Raw genomic sequence first — 15,934 nt, forward strand, 5'->3', positions numbered from 1 at the left:
GGTCATACATGCAGCTGGCTCTCCTGTCAAATTATGTCAATTCCTGTCCGACTAGTTGCTCCATACAGTCATGTAGTCTTTCTGTGAAAGTAGCTGCTTTAAATAAAGTTGAAAGGAACCTGACACAGGCAGTTAGGAAACAACAATCCCTTTCCCAATAAGTAAGGAGCCCTTGAAGCTCGAGGAGTGGAGGTCTCTTGTCTTTTGCATGCTACATGCAGGTGCACATGGTTAGACGTCCACAGGAGTTAACTACTCTGTGCTCGCGTTTACTGCAAGAGCAACTGCACTTGGTCCCCCAGGAGGAATGAGGGACCAGTTGAACCAGACTTTAAAATTCTGAAATCTAACAGTGAGAAATGAAATCAAGATTGATTGTGTACCTGAAATCGCAGCTGCCACTAAAGGAGGAATTTTGTTTTACTTCATTAAAAGAGTGACTTCTTTTTTGCATGGTATAGAACAGATCGGTATTAAATTGTTGAAGAGATTAGCAAACACAGCACATTTTCTCCAGGCTGTCCTGTCCTGGGCTCCTGTGGCTTTTCCAAACAGCTTGCCTAGAAACTCATTTATTTTATAGATGAAGGAAAAGTGGGAGAGTATAATTGGCATCAGCAATACATTGTATCTCCTGTGGTGGTGTTAAGGTGACCCTTCTCAAACACCTGCTGTAGCAATCCTGTTTACCTCATGTATTTCAGGAAAGGAGGAGCTTTTTTGGTTTAGTGAATCAGGGCATCAGCTTGTAGGCTGCACTGCAGGCAGTCCAGCCAGTCCTTTCATGCATGTGGTCAGCTCTGCTTTTATAAAACAGGTCTCTGCAGAGCAGGATTTCGAAACATTAAGATTGTACTGGCTTTCAGGGGTACTAATGGCATAGTAGGTAGGATTCCCCTGTTTACTTAAGTAGACAGGATGCTAAGGTGATGTCTTTGGATTATAGTGTGTATCAAACTGGTTATGTAGCAACCTTAGAAATAGGAACTTTAACTGTCTTGAGCCCAGAAGCCTTGCAACAGCTCTTGTTTCACGGCAATATTTGAGCATCCAGGATTGACTCTCAGGATGGCTTAAGTGCGAACTCTGGCACCTTGATGAGTGTATGCAGTTGCTGTTTTCAAGGAAAAGATACACAAAGCTGCCCTGGTAACACCTAATTGTAAACCCACATTCTGCTTTGGCTGTGTTCTGTATCATGATCCTTCACAAAACTCTTACTTGGCACAGGAGCCAGTAGGTCCTTAGTGACTCACAGGCAGCTCTGTCCCAGCTACAGCTGAGGCTGAGCTTTCTCAGGTTTTGTCATGGTTTAACCCCAGCTGGTAACTTAAGTACCACACAGCTGGCCATTCACTCCCCTGCCCCGAGGGAGGGGGAGGAGAATCAGGAAGAAATGTAAAACTCAAGGTTCAGATAAGAACAATTTAATAATAAAAATAAATAACAATTATAATGAAAAGGAGGGAGAAGGGAAGGGAGAAAAGGAAACCAATTACGTGCAATACAGTTGCTCACCATTCACTGACCGCTGCCCAGCCAGTCCCTGGCCAGCTCCCCCCAGTTCATATACTGAGCGTGCCATCCCGTGGTACGGGATATCCCTTTGGCTAGTTCTGGGCAGCTGCCCTGGCTGTGTCCCCTCCCAACGTCCCGTGCCCCTCCAGCCCTCTCGCTGGCAGGGTCTGAGGAACTGCAAACTCCTTGATTTCATATAAACGTTATCTAGCAATAGCTAAAACCATCAGTGTGCTGTCAACACCTTTCTCACACCAAACCTAAACCACAGCACTGCGCCAGCTACTAAGAAGAAAATTAACTCTATCCCAGCTGAAACCAGCCAGCAGCAACCGGAGCCCAAATTATTCTGCAGTTGGCTCCCTCTGCTCTGGTGCTGTAAGGCAGCAGAAGCAGCTGCTGTGGCCCGGCCTGTGAGAAGGTGCTCTGGAAGTGGCAGGGCTGCGCTGCCTTCTCCAGGGGAGGTTTAGCACCCGAGGCCTGGGGCTGGGTGCGCTCTGGCAGTTCCTAAGCACACAGGAAGTGTTAAGAATGTGCCTTAATATTTCCGTTGGGGTCTGCAGCTGTCATGGTGCCCCCTTTAAGCTGATCTAATGAAGGCCCTGGAGCAGTGATTATGCCCCTGTTGAAAAATCATCTCTTGTCCGCATCCCCACATCCTTCCCCCACCCCCCGCAATACAAAACTAAACTGAGTTGCCCAGCATGTGGGGAGGAAGAAGAGTTAAAAGGTTGCCAGTCTTCCTCTGAATGAAAGGATGAAGTTTCACACTGGTAAAACTAGACATGGAACACCTTCTTGCCCACTTTTTAAGCATTCTTTGCTTTTGCATCCTTCGGCCCTGCTGGTGTTTCTCATCCAGTCACGTGCTGTGACATGGGAAGTACTTGTTTAAAAAAAAAAAAAAAAAAATTCAGCCAAAGGTGCTCTGCAATGCAAGAATCTTAAGAAACACAGATGTTTGCTTGAGAGACTTCCCTGAAAATGCTGACAAACACTTATAGGTACAAAAATTGTCCACCACATTATGAATTACACAAGAGTGTTCAGATTGTAATGTTGGTTTTTGTTTTTGTTTTTCTCCTTTTAGTCAAAATCCCTTTCTAGTGGCTGCATTTGGAGCTTGCTCTCTTACGAGGCAGTCTAACCACCAAGCCTTTCAAAAATTCGGACGTTCAATGACTGCCTCTGACATGGTTTCAGAAGTTGGAACAGCTTTTAACAAACTTTTTGAAACCTGAAGCCAAAGCAGCAGAGGAGAAGAGGAGAAAGAACAATGACTGCAAGAGTAATTACATTTACTGTAGAATTTACATAAGTAATGCACCCTTTCAAGTGCTGTAGCAGCATTGGTATGCTAGGTAGATTTTTTTTTTTATTTTTAAGAATAGAAAAATATGATTAATGTAGATATTTTTTAAGAGTTTGGAATACAAAAATGTTTTGGCTGAAATAAGCTGTAGTTGCAGATCTGTTATAATAAAACTAAACTGAAAGTAATTCCTCTGTTCTTTTTGATAGTTATTGAGCAATAACTGAAGTGTGAACAGCAAAAAAAAAAATAATGCACTTGATACTTAGATAAAATTCTTCCACCAGCTCAACTGAATTTCTTCAAGCTTGTCATGTTTTCATTTAGATCCTCTGACTAGAATTAGCTATTGCACTTCATTTTTTTGCCATACTAGTATATTAAGAAGCAAAAAGTCAGCCTCTTTGGAAAGGGAATGCATGAGAGTTGCTGTAGATTTCGAATGTAGTTAGTTGCCTTTTCCCATTCCCAGTCCAGAGGCAGCGTTCGTTTTGACAGGACATCCCTTCCTGCAACATCTTGGTTTTCTTTTTTTCAAAAGGTTCCCCCATTGCAGAATAAGGATATACTGTATGTATATTAGCATTAAACAGTAATTATGCTTACCTGAAAAAAAAAAAAAAAATTCCTTTAGCTGGCCTTGACTCATATTGAACTGGATATGATGAACTTTGTGAAATTACCATTTGGAGAGGTATGAGGCAGGGTAAGAAACTTAGCGATACCCAACTGAACTGGTCAGACTCTTAGTTATCATGGAAGAGTGAAGTGCTTTTAAAAAAAAAAAAAAAAAAATTTAAAACTCAAATTGCCTGCTGAGTCAGAACCCTAAGGAGGAAGATCAGTGTGCAGATACATTTAACCAGCAGAAATACGAACTGAAGGAACAGAAGGCAGCCAGCAGCACGTGCCTGTACCCTCTTAGTGTTGTGCAGGCAGCCACGTGCTGCAAGTCAAAGGCAGGAACAGAAAAAAAGTGGTTGGTGTTTGAGCTCCAAGTGCAGCACCTGGCTCCCGGGGCTTTTTGCTCAACCCTTAGCAAGACAGGCAGGGCCAGAGCTGGCTGGCTCGTTGGCAGGGCAGATGAACATTGGGTATAAAGGGGAAGTTGCGTGGGATTTTGCACAAGTATCATTTCTTAAAGTTTTGGAAATTCAGTCAAAGCTTGTAGGGATTGAACCAATATGGAAAGAGGGGCAAGTTCATGGGACATTTAAGTGGGTACTGCCCTTAAATCTACAATCTAGCTCCAACTGTATATACTCATTAAAGCGCAGGAACAAGCATAAAACGTGTCTAGTTATTGCAATAGATGTTATATATTCATTGCAGCCACTTTTCCAGTGATCTAGCTTTAGATTGCAATATGGTGTCACGCATACTAGTCAGATTGCATTCTCGTACCTTGCAATAGCTGCTCACAGAACACACCTGCAGTCAGAAAGGCTGCTCCAAGTATTTCCCTTCAGCCCTTATAGTTGATATTTCTGGATGCACTGTGACTACTACCTCACCCCGATGCATTTTTTTTTCTTTTCAAACCAGTTACCTATTTTTAAAATAGGGTTTAAAACGTTTGCTCATTTTGGTCTATGAGGGTTCACAGACTTTTAGATTAGAGCAACATCTGTTCATAAGAGATGGGATTCTGGTGTCTAAGCAGTTTTGTAAACTGTCTACATCTTTGGGGAAACCAAGCAACCACTGTTTTTCCCATTAAAACTATTTGAGAAGCCCAACTCCTTTTAAATAAAATCAGAAAGTTAAAACTGATTTTAAAACAGCTACTGGATTTCCTTTAAAATGAGCTTTTTTTTTTTGTATTTAAAACATCAGTGATACTACCATTAAATGGCATTTGTAGGTGAAGTCAATTAACAGAAATCAGTACAGATTTCAACCTGCCATGTTGGTTTTAAAGCTACACAGAAGTTGTAACTGTTATTCATTAATGTATACAAATTGTTACAATTTTTAAACATTCTGGAAATGTAGCAGTTTCTTTTGGTAGGAAATAAAAAGAATAGCAAATTAACTGCGTGTACTTTGTTTGGTGTGTTCCAATCACGTTCCCCACAGAAGCCGAGCTAAGTTTGCCATTCGTTCTAGTTGACTGGAGCAATACAGCCACTAGCAAATTTAAAATACCAACAGTGTCAAATAAGCTTTAGCCAACGTGCCAATGACAACACCCCATCTTCTCCAGCAGTACCAATAACCAGAAAGGGAGCAGAAAAAACAGCTACACATTTTATTCTCAACAATATAAAATAAAGCCTTTATCCTTTTGAACAGATTACTTGTGTGAATTGTATTTTCAAATGAAAATCCTTGTGGATGAACCCTGTCACGAGTGAGTGGTTTAGGTCGCTTAAAGAAACACCAAAGGTATTAGCAAAATAGTTTTAATGTGATTTTGTGGGAGTGTAACTTCACAAAGATTGGTGGCAAGGTTCACATGTAGGTAAGTAACACAAAGAAGAATCAAATTAAAATTAAGCTGGAATGTACACAGAGACTAAAGACTTAAAAGGGTAAAAGAGACCCTCCTATTGTGTCACGAGGTTCAGAGTGGACCCCCTTGCCTTCTAAACTCTTAATAGAACTTTGGTGCAGGTAGAGCCGATCTTAGTCTCGGGCTTAGGACAACAGTTTATAGCTAAGGGCAAACACAAGATTTTAGCAGCACTTAATCATGGACTAATTTATCAAAGTGGATCAATAGTATTTACTACAGTCACAACAGTAAGTTAATTACAGAGCCAAGATGGGAACATTCATTCTGTACTTGTTACGAGGTGCCCACACCCATTCACACACATGCCTAGAAGCACAAAGGAGATAGATGTATAGAGATACATATACAAGTGTACAAAAGCTATGTACCAAAAGTTCCCCTCGAGTTCAGGGAGATACGTCAAACGCCTTTGCATTTCTCAGCAGGCAAAGGCTCGTGCCTTAAGGCATGGAGGTATCAGCCAGGCTCCATCATCAGCTTGGGCCCTCCTGTCTTTGCACCCTTGGGCGCTGGCGAGCTCCGAGAGGGATCCTGCTCGGAGGGAGACGCCGTTCACAGGCCACATCCAGGCCAAACGGCCTCCCCTGGGACCGACCGCTGTTTGTAGGGGTGGAGACGACAGTAATTTTCCATCCTGGCCCCAATCTGCTGCAATTTTTCGAAACACCAGTGACAGCGGTACCGCACCACTGGGATTCAGATAAGGAACGCCCCAAGGGGGCATTAGGATTCAGATGAGGAATGTGTCTGTATGGTCAGTGGCGTTTCCCACCTCAGCCAGGCAAGAATCACGAAGCGATGCTTAACCACCCAACTCATGACACGGAGGCTGAGGCATAATGGGGATCTTCCCGAGATCAGAGTGGCCCAGGGGAGGGGGGGCAAGACATACCAAACACCCCTCTTATTTTTGTTCTTTATCGTAAATTGTTTTAAAGAAAGTACACCAGCAGGTAAGTACAAGCCCCATATAAACTCAGCCACTAGAACCCCAGCTGCCTCATGTGTAAGGCGGGCCTCTCTGCATCTGCCCACAGCCACACCACCCAGGGATGATTTTTTTTTTTTTTTTTTTTTAACACAAACATTGCAAAAGAAAAAAGGTTACTGAACAAATAATAACTAAACATACTACCTTTATCTTCCCAATTCTGATGGAGAGATACTGAGCATGCTGCAATCCCAGTGCTGGGGAAATCTCAGTGCACAAACTGACAAGACACCCAGCCTCACAGATAACTAACTGCACACCGTGACGCCAGGCTTAAAGATGTCACAGGACCACACCAACAACACCGCAACAAGGAAATGCTTCAAGGCTAGAAGTGTCAGCTCCTTCTACGTCTGACAGGAACACAATTGTTTAAACCACTGGGCATAAAACTAAGTGTTTTCACCCTCAAAGGCAGGCTTAAATTCTTGCCTCTGTCTTCACTGTGTTACACATCGCAGGGCCAGCTCAGCAAAACAGGGGGCAAGGGGAGATCACACAGCAGTCGGGGCTGGGGCGCTGCCTGCATGAGAATATACTGGGGCCTGTGTCAGACAACACAGCTGCTTGCACACTGCCATGTATTCTGGATGCTTCCACCACCTGCGCTGCATACACACCTGCTGCGAGTCCTGTATTTACTTACCTAGTAGTAGCATCAACAGTTTTGCTCAGATTATATACTACATCTTTGTTAGCCATTCTGTTCCAAAGATTTTATTTGGAAAGTACTAGTATTTACAACTGTGGCCAAAGCAGCTGAAATAAAAAACAAGTCCAAGGATGAAGGATCAGCTTTTTTTCTCAGTCTGCTGCTCTGCTTGGCCTCCTTCCACAATTTCCCAGGTTGAGACAGCAGCTCTGTCCTGCAAGAAGCAAGCGGGTCAGTCCCAGCAGGCTGGATCACAAAGGGATCGTACACATGCAGCTATTTGGAGGTGCAGGTTTTTAACCAAGCTTAATACAGCAAAGCTATCGTCCAGTTTGGTAAGAGGTGGCAATGCCATCTCACAGGAATGCCATTGTTACCAATAATGCTCAAAGTTGTACACCAAACCCAGGTAATTCTCCCCAGTTAAGACACAAAAAATCCACACTAGAGATGTGATCTCTTCAGTGTGGGATGCTGCAGCAGTGTGTAGTCTCTCTCATACAAGTAACTTCTGATAAACTCCGACAATCACATTTTCTTGTTTAAATGACTCATGTACATGGAAAACTGCTGCTCTTATGGCCAATACATGAGAATACACTACCTAACATTTGATCTTCTGAATTTTAGGATAGTAGCCTGTTGCTGTAAATACCTGTAATGCAATACTGTCATATTTTTGAAAGAGGATATTACAGTCAAACTGAACATTTCTGACTATTAAGGCCTGGCTGTCTGACTGCAATAGTTGAAAATAGAAGTTAATCTGCATATTGAAACATGACAGTGTTACATGAGTTCTGTCTCATGAGAGAGGCTGCAATGCAATGTGGAATTTTCTTTACATGAAAATGAAAACTGTTTCTGATGTGTAATTACCCAATTACTACATTTCACTTAGTAGCACAGATTAGCCTGCATTTCAAGCACGCTCTAACAACATGAAAAGACTGGTGGCTATTTTAATCAATTTGTTACAAGTTCTGTAACTTCAGACAAACAGAACATTGTCTACATTGACCAGCATGGAAAAGAAACCAGTGTACAGAAACAGCAAGTTTATAAGCTGAAGGAGAAATTACCCTTTCTACAAAGCTGATTGTTATGGGACTTAAGTTACTAGCATACTCTTAAATTGCTATTCGCATCCTGGAGCGGCCAGCCCCTCCCTGAAGGGGTTCCTAGTCTGCACTGGGTGGAGGTGAGGCTTGTCTGCTTCATCTGTTGTACTGCTTTTCCTCCTGCACATGGACTCGAGAAGTTGCTGGCTGACTTCAGCCCCGTGCAACAGAAGGAAAGCTTATCAACAGATGCATTACTGCGTGTGTATCATGTGCCTTATAAAAGTTTCATGGAAATCAGAGGCTGGGTAGAAAAAGAGAGAAATTCAAATTACTTCCTCGAGCACTTGGTAGGTGAGCAGGACGCAGCTGCTAGGTGCTGTGTTACCACGGCATTTTTGGCAATAGCCAAGCCAAGGTGGCCAACCGACCCAGCCAAGCAGACTCATGCTGAGCACAAGCGTGGCAAGAGCTCTGCTTTGGGCAGGACCACGGCTTGTCCATCATGTGCTCCAGCGAGCCTGCGTGAGGAACCGCAAAGCTGCATCACCTGGTTTTCAGGACTCTTCTGGGATTTGCAAAGGCAACCTTCACAGCACACCTTCAGATACTTTCACCGTATCAGCAAAAAAAGCAGAGTTCAGCTTTGGACACAAGCTGTGTGCACTCATATGTGCATGCATGCTTCATCTTCAGGAGCAAACTACTCTGGGACAAGCAGGAGACAGATTATGCTAAGCTTCAGGTTATTAAAAAAATTAAATAAATGGAATGGGCTGAATCCTTGCTAAGGCAAATTTCTACAAGGTTATTAAATGTCCGTAAATTCCTTTAAAAACAAAGGAAAACAAATCTGCAAGAAGGTGGAGGTGGGGCTGTGGCGGTTTTGCCAAATAGATCAAAAGGGAGAGACTTGTCCAAGACACTGTCTCAGTGCAGTTATTAGGATTTGCCAACTTTGACAGGTAAGTGGAGCAAGGATTTAGCTTGTTTATAAACAAGTTAAGGAATCAGATGTTCCAACTTCCCACAGCCTTCCTTTGCTTCCACAGCTGTAGCTCACCACCACTGTGCTTTGGCCCTCTCCCCAGTTTGTACCAGCACACTCGCTTTCATCTGAGATCATGGGACAGCTGACCATGCCTTATATTTGTTCTTAATAGGTGTGCTGACAAATGACACGTCTCATGTTCAGCAATGAAAGAGGATGTATGCTGTCACTCCCTAATGTCACTGTGGTTTATATCCTCCCACCGGTAAAACAATGTAAGGAGACCGTGCAAGGCTCAGTTCCCACGCCAGGGGAAAATTGAGCAGCATGAACTGGAGGGAGGAAGAAAGATGCTGGAGGGAAAAGGGAGGATTATTTTTCACATAGGGAACAACACTGACCCAACAGGGGCTGGAGCAGAGGTGGGAAGGGTACTGAAGCAAGAGGAACTGGAAGAAGCAGCACCTGTTAAAGAAGTAATATAGCACCTTGAGACCAGGAGGGGACAGTAAGCCAATGAAGGGATTTCTCCTGAGCCACCACTGGAGTAATGGAAAAGAACACTGGCATCAGGTATAGGCTAAAAGTAGAAAGTAGGCTGGAGAGAGGAGTGGTACAGGAATCAGAGTACTTGTGGCTCAGGAACAGTTGGGAACGGAGCTGCTGAAGACAGAGGCGGCTTTCTGGTGAGGACTTTTTTGGTGGGGGAATGTGGAGAGGGGTAGAGGGAAGGCATTATTTAAGTCATCTCAGTTTACTTTCCAGTTCTTCTGCAGTCTTTTTAAAGATTGCACGCATTACTCATAACCTTTCCTTCCGGACTGAATCTGAGCAGCTTGGGGATTTCTGAGTATTACAGGATTTTCAGTGCGCATATAGCACACCCTTAACTGCAGAAGCAGGTACAGCTTGCACGGAGACACAAGGCTGAGGGAAAGCAGAAGAGAAGGCTAGCGGTACAACCAGGCAAGGGCTCAGCTCCCACCTCCTGCTGCTGCAGTCATACAGGGGCCGGGTGCAACACCGAAAGCTGCTGCAGGGGCACAAAGGGCAAAAACAAATGTTGTCTTAAAAACTATCGGTCTCACAAAGAGGGTTATTACTGTCTTCTACCTTTATGTGGATTCCAAAGGCAGCAAGGTCTCCACGCAGACTGTCACAAGCCTCCAGGAGCGGTTTTCTCTCCTGCATTAACTGCTGCCTCTTTTCCTTCTGTTCCTGTTCCGGCCCTTTGGCTGCCGTGGCCCCCTCCAACGGCACGGTGCCTGCTGCTTCTGGCAGAGCGAGCGCGTAATGACGGACCTTTGCGCGGAACTTTACAAGCTCATCCATGACATTAGAGAGCACAGCAGAGTTGTCTCCTCCCAAAGCCACCTGGAAATCAAACAGGTTTCTTTACAAACATCTGCGAATGATTTTTAAATCAAGCCCAACTCAGTAGCACGCACTGAGGCCTCATCACCTCTCTTCACTGTGCATCTGCCATATATTGGTACAATTAAAATGCCACAATCTCACTAATGCCAGACAAAAAGTTACAGTAGAGTCATACTTGGAAGTAATTCAGCATATTCCTGTGCAGGAAAGCCTCTACCTTGGAGCAGAGAGCTCTCACGTGACCATAACATGCTGCATAATCCAACTGTGGAACGCATCGCCACAGGAAACCTCCAAGATGCCAGAAGCGTGCATAAATTAAAAAGGGATTAGACAAATTAATGGAAGAAAGGCCTGGCAACAGCCATGCGACACAGCAAGGGAAGCCCAGCCCCCAGCTCAGACGGCCCCTCGGCTGCAAAGGTCAGCAGAGCCAGAGAGCAAACCAGCCCCTTACTCGGCCTTTGAGCTCCAGACCTTCAGGAAACACAAAACCAGGAGCACGTACTCTGGCTTTAAGTCTCTAGATTACCCTTTCTCCTTGCACCTACAGAAAACCTCCCCTATCGCTAAGACACAAGAGGGGGAGCAGACAACGGAGCACTGAAACGTAAAGCACACCAAGGCCAGGGGGTGAAGCTGCCGGCAGTGATGCCTGGCTGGGAGCAGAAGAGCAGCTGAGTAATTAGAGCCAGAAGGGATTGTATTTAGACACTGACCAGCAGGATGGAAGTGACAGGGAGTAGTTTCAGAGGCCGTTGACTGCAGCAAACAAGGAGGAGGAGAAGGAGGTGAGGGGGAAGCTATCAAAGATAAAGTGAGGTACAAGATGCTCTCCATAATCATAAAAGGTAGCCAAGTCCCCAGAATTCCAAAGCATGTAAACGTATTAAAGAGGAAGTTATGAGATTGAAGAAAGCAACAAATCTAAGCAGCCGAAATGCTCCATTGTAACCTGGGGCAGGTAAAAGAGCAGGATAAATGCTCACATACAGAATGGGGGGCAATGACAAACGATGAGGGGAGCAGGAAACACTTCTACAAACACCACTGCCAACGTTCAAACCAGGCACCCGCTCAGGACACAAGGCAAGGTCCTCCAGAAGGAGGGGCAGCTTTAGGAGATGAACCAGCAGATTTCCATGTAAAACACTGTGTAGCCTCTCAGGGCTGATCTCCAGTTTCTTCTCCTGAAGTACCAACCAATCCAAAGAGCTCGTAAGAATTTTTATATGGAAATCTGGCCCTTGCCTACCCCACAGATGATCACCTGTTTGCCCCCAGCTGCACCCACAATACAGCATACCTCAGCAGAGCAGAAGCCCTCACCTTTTGCTCCCCAGCTCTGCAACGGGCGTGATGGTTTCCACCCACTGTCATTTCAGCCAGATTCACCTTACCTGCCTGTGGCTGTCCAGGCTCCTTCCCTTGCCACCACAGAGACAGACACAGGCAGTCTTAATTTTACAACTGCCAGACCGTCCCTGGGTGGTGCCTCTCTCCACCTACTTCTGCACCGCTGCAAAGCACAGGCAGCCACATTAGACTGTAGGGTGGGATTCATCTCGGCTAATTAGCCTTAAGAGCAAGACAGACCCACAGGCTATATGCAAATACTCAAATGAAGAGGGCCCCAACGCCACTCCTTGCAGCCTCTGTATTAACTTCGCACAGTGGCAGCTAGGCCAGCTAGCCCCCTCCCAGCAGCCCGCATGCTGGGACCTGTGGTGGTCAGGGACTGCTCCCAGCAAGCTGCATGCCCGGGATCACCTGGCTAAGGGGCAAGAAAGGTTGGATGCTGAGCTGTTGCAGCTGGTCTCAAGGTCAGAGAACAACCCTTGCACCATTTAATTTACTAGCTTACGGCAGCCCACGGACCCTTCTGATGAAGGCTTTGATTGATTCATTTACTGGAAGCTGAAAGAGCAGAGGGACAGAGAAGAGTCTGATGTGCTGCTCCTTCCTTCCTGCCTACCTTGCACCATCTTCTGCTGACCCTGCCATCCCAGAGAAAGCAGCACAGCATACAAAGAAGAAAAGCATTCACACACTTGTTTCAGCAAAAAATGTAGGTGCAGTGGGCACCTGCATACAGACAGCCCAGAATCTAAAGGAATGACTTTGCCATCCAACTTACAGATGTGTTTAGTACACCGCTAAAAATTAACAGGACAAACCGCACATTATGAGGAGTAACACACAACCAATTCACATCCAAACGCTGTTTTGAAAGAAACTGTGGAAAAATACACAAAGAGGCAAAGTAAATAAATGCATTTATTGCTATACTGCCTGACTTTCAAAGGATGAATAATGTTATTTACATTTTCTTATCCTCTTCTCCTCCTCCTCTCCAAAAGGAATTTTTGAAGAACAGTTTTTCTAAAGGAAGTTTTCAACTTCTTGGCATTCGGCTCCAGATTTTGTGCAGGAGAGAAGCACAGAACAGCCTGCTAGTCTCTTAACACCTTGTGTCATTTTAAATGCTCCCCTTCCATACATCGGGATATCACTTCCATATTTATCACTCTCTTCCCTGTGCAGTACTTTGAGATTTTCTCTCCTTTTCTTCCCCCCTCACCATTTCTACCTTTCCAAGTACCAGAGGATATGTAAAGTATTTCCAATGATGGCGCAACTCCCCACCACTGCCTGCCCCTCCCCGCACCCTGCCACAGCTCAAGGCAGAGCAGCCCCTTTCCCCGCACCACGGCTTTCTGCAGAAAGAAGAAGATCTGTGCAGGGAGATCACAACTGCAAATATTTGTACAGCTATCAAGGTCAGCCTGGGTGCAACCATCAGAAAGAAGAGGAAGAGCCAGGGGAAAGCCAGACACATAACAAGACCAACTTAAAGACCTCCAATGCTATCTTCTCGTTGTTTCATTCCTCAGACTTTCATTTCCACAGCATAATTGCTTCAGAAGTCACATGGGTGCACCTCCAAGAACAAGAAAGCCCACACTTTGTTCCACCTGCTTACATGTTCTCTTAAGACATCACAGCAGAAACTGCAAGCGGTGCAGAAAGGTTTACTAAAACCATAAATAACTGTTACATCTGATGCTTTCGGAAAGCCTTCTATAAACCAAAACACTGGTGCTGCTACCATATACTAGTACACATAGAAGACATGTTTCGTACCTGTCTTTCTCCAAAGGACATCCCAAGGGCATTAAAAAAGCCTTCTATATAGGAAATAATGCTTCCATACACAACAGAGCTTCTAGGAGATCCAGCATCCTGTTTGAAAAACACTCAAAAGAGATTGTCCAGTCAATACACATTACAGAACTCAGCATCTCTCTGTAGCTTGGTCCACAAGGGAAAACTATGACTAATTATATAGATCTACCCCCACCAGTAAACACCTGCCCAGAGGGAACTTTTACAGAGATCTAAAACCACCTCACAACACAAAGGCAAAAGACTTAAGTAAATGGGGGAGGGGAAGAAATTATTACCAGCATACACAGTGAGAAGAGATGCGTGAAGCTGCCATGCATTACATGCGCGCAGTAAATTAGACCTAAAAATAACACTTCTGGGCGTGAAAGAGCCGTGTGTATGAAAACAAAATAAAAGAACAAAATCCCAGCTTCAAGGGCAACTATAAAATAAGTGATTTAAAAAAACCTCAAATTCTTTTTTGAGTGCCTTATTGATTTAAGCAACGTGAAGGCTGCTTTGAGATAGCTTATGGTGTTTTTGTCATGTTCCAGTAGCACCAGCAACAGAACAGCGTTTTTAAGAACACATTTCTTTCTTTCTTTCCTCCGTATTTATTTCACACACAAAAAACAAAAATCAAGGTGAAATAATAGACCAAGAAGCAATTTAAGGAACTAACCCTTGCCTAAAAAAAAAAAAAAAAAAAAAAAAAAAAAGAATGACAACATACACAACTGGATTAGCAGCTGGTACTGGATGCTATCCAGCATCTCCATTAGGGCCTGAAATAAGCCGTAAGTTAAAATTTGCAAAAGATCTGAACCGGAAGGAGCCGAAGTGGACCACCAGGTGAAAGAAACAGGAACATGTCAACTAAGTTAAGAATGACAAGACAGTTGAAAAGAGGCATAAGTAGTTATATTTATGTGCATTTACTCACAGTTAAGGAGAAAAACTACACGCAGTCAGTACGAAGTAACGCTCAGACAGCTGGGCTGCACCCAGAAAAGCTCCACCACCGCAACCAGAAATCTGAGTCAGCCACCCCACAAATACCCCAGCGAATTCTCAACAAAGCCACTGACAGAAGGAACTCGGGGGAAACAAGCAACGACTGGCAAAATGAGGCTACTTGTATTTAGAAGCAGTAACGCTGTTACAGATCCCTGCTGCAAACTGGTTCGGGTCAGGGATTCAGCGAGAGTCATTTTGTAAAGGTAAGGCTAAGGACAGAATTTAAAACCAGCACCAAAACAGGACCAGAAGGAGGCAGAATTTCTAAACCAACAGGTTAATTCTTTCTTAAAGTCAGTTATCGCTATTTATTTTACAGCACAAACATGGTGGTCATGATGACATCGGCAATCAAGAAGCACAGCAACAAGCCAGAGCCGCTCGCCTCGAGCAAGAAAAGAAGCCATTAGTAAAAGGAGACCCCAAAGTGCTTCAGCCTGTGCTTCCTGCTCGGGTCTGGTCCTTACCAGACGCCTCCTTTGTGTCAGCATCAAGAGATCTTAACAGGGTCTCAATCTGCCAAAAGCCATCTGAAGACAGACTCACGCAGGCATGCTGAGGCCGCAGTTATAATTTGCCAGCAGCAGAAGCCATTTAGTCCCCAAAGCTGAACTCACCACCGTGACTGCCCCGTGCACCTGGGGCTGCCTGCCAAAGCCCCCGCAGCGACCAACCGCCCCCCACTTCCCAATTTAGGTTGATTTCTGTGCATACGTATTAAGCAAAGAAGCAGGGTAAGAACATAAAACCAGCACTAAAATCAGCAGCATGCCACAACAGCTTCAGGACTTTCAAAAATCTTTAGGTATAAATAATATAGAGCAGCAGGAAAGAAACATCCTTTGGACACAACGAAGCACAAAACAATAGCCACACACAATTCCTGTGATGTGATCAGGACAAATGGGCACTATTAAGGTCAACAATTTATGGAGCTTTGTTTCTGCTGGTTTCTTATGTGAACAATAAACTAATCTGTCTGCATTAAACAGTAGGACAGTGGACAGCTGTCATTTTCTGATCTCTGTATCCTAATGGGTTACCTTAGTAACAGCCTTAAGCTGTCTGTTGCCATGGTGAATGAGGTCCATAATTGCTGCAACAGCCCTGGAGGTGTCAAAGTCATCCGCAAACGCAGCCTTCACGGTTACTTTTGTGTTGGCTAGCCTTCAAGAAGAAAAGGTAACATTTAAGATAAGACAAACAAGATGCCAGCAGTACGCTGAATTCATCAGCTATTCAGCCAGAGGGAGTCATCGAAAGGACACTGTCATTTCCTTCCTAGCTATCCTGTGATGGGCGATGCTACACTGATCAGGGAGAACACAT

At 44.5% G+C, this 15,934-nt stretch overlaps 2 protein-coding genes across 8 annotated transcripts in view; one reads left to right on the forward strand and one right to left on the reverse strand.

Annotated features, from left to right (window-relative positions):
- The window catches only part of NAXD (NAD(P)HX dehydratase), a 50,810-nt gene extending 47,185 nt beyond the window's left edge, over nucleotides 1-3,625 (forward strand). For 5 of the 6 annotated variants that reach the window (XM_037375730.1, XM_037375725.1, XM_037375729.1 and 2 more), the window contains one exon: nucleotides 2,609-3,625. In XM_037375730.1, the coding sequence (XP_037231627.1) occupies nucleotides 2,609-2,759 (151 nt within the window). In that variant the 3' untranslated portion in view covers nucleotides 2,760-3,625. The remainder of the gene's footprint in view (nucleotides 1-2,608) is intronic. The other variant, XM_037375728.1, reaches the window with a different exon arrangement.
- Nucleotides 3,626-5,219: 1,594 nt separating this feature from the next.
- Nucleotides 5,220-15,934, reverse strand: part of CARS2 (cysteinyl-tRNA synthetase 2, mitochondrial) — a 39,555-nt gene continuing 28,840 nt past the window's right edge. For both annotated transcript variants that reach the window (XM_037375733.1, XM_037375732.1), the window contains exons 12-15: nucleotides 15,649-15,772; nucleotides 13,565-13,663; nucleotides 10,157-10,417; nucleotides 5,220-7,205 (exon numbers count right to left, since the gene is read on the reverse strand). In XM_037375733.1, coding sequence (XP_037231630.1) covers nucleotides 7,131-7,205; nucleotides 10,157-10,417; nucleotides 13,565-13,663; nucleotides 15,649-15,772 — 559 coding nt within the window. In that variant the 3' untranslated portion in view covers nucleotides 5,220-7,130. The remainder of the gene's footprint in view (nucleotides 7,206-10,156; nucleotides 10,418-13,564; nucleotides 13,664-15,648; nucleotides 15,773-15,934) is intronic.

The sequence above is a fragment of the Falco rusticolus genome, chromosome 2 (assembly GCF_015220075.1).
Source record: "Falco rusticolus isolate bFalRus1 chromosome 2, bFalRus1.pri, whole genome shotgun sequence".
Taxonomy (NCBI): domain Eukaryota; kingdom Metazoa; phylum Chordata; class Aves; order Falconiformes; family Falconidae; genus Falco; species Falco rusticolus.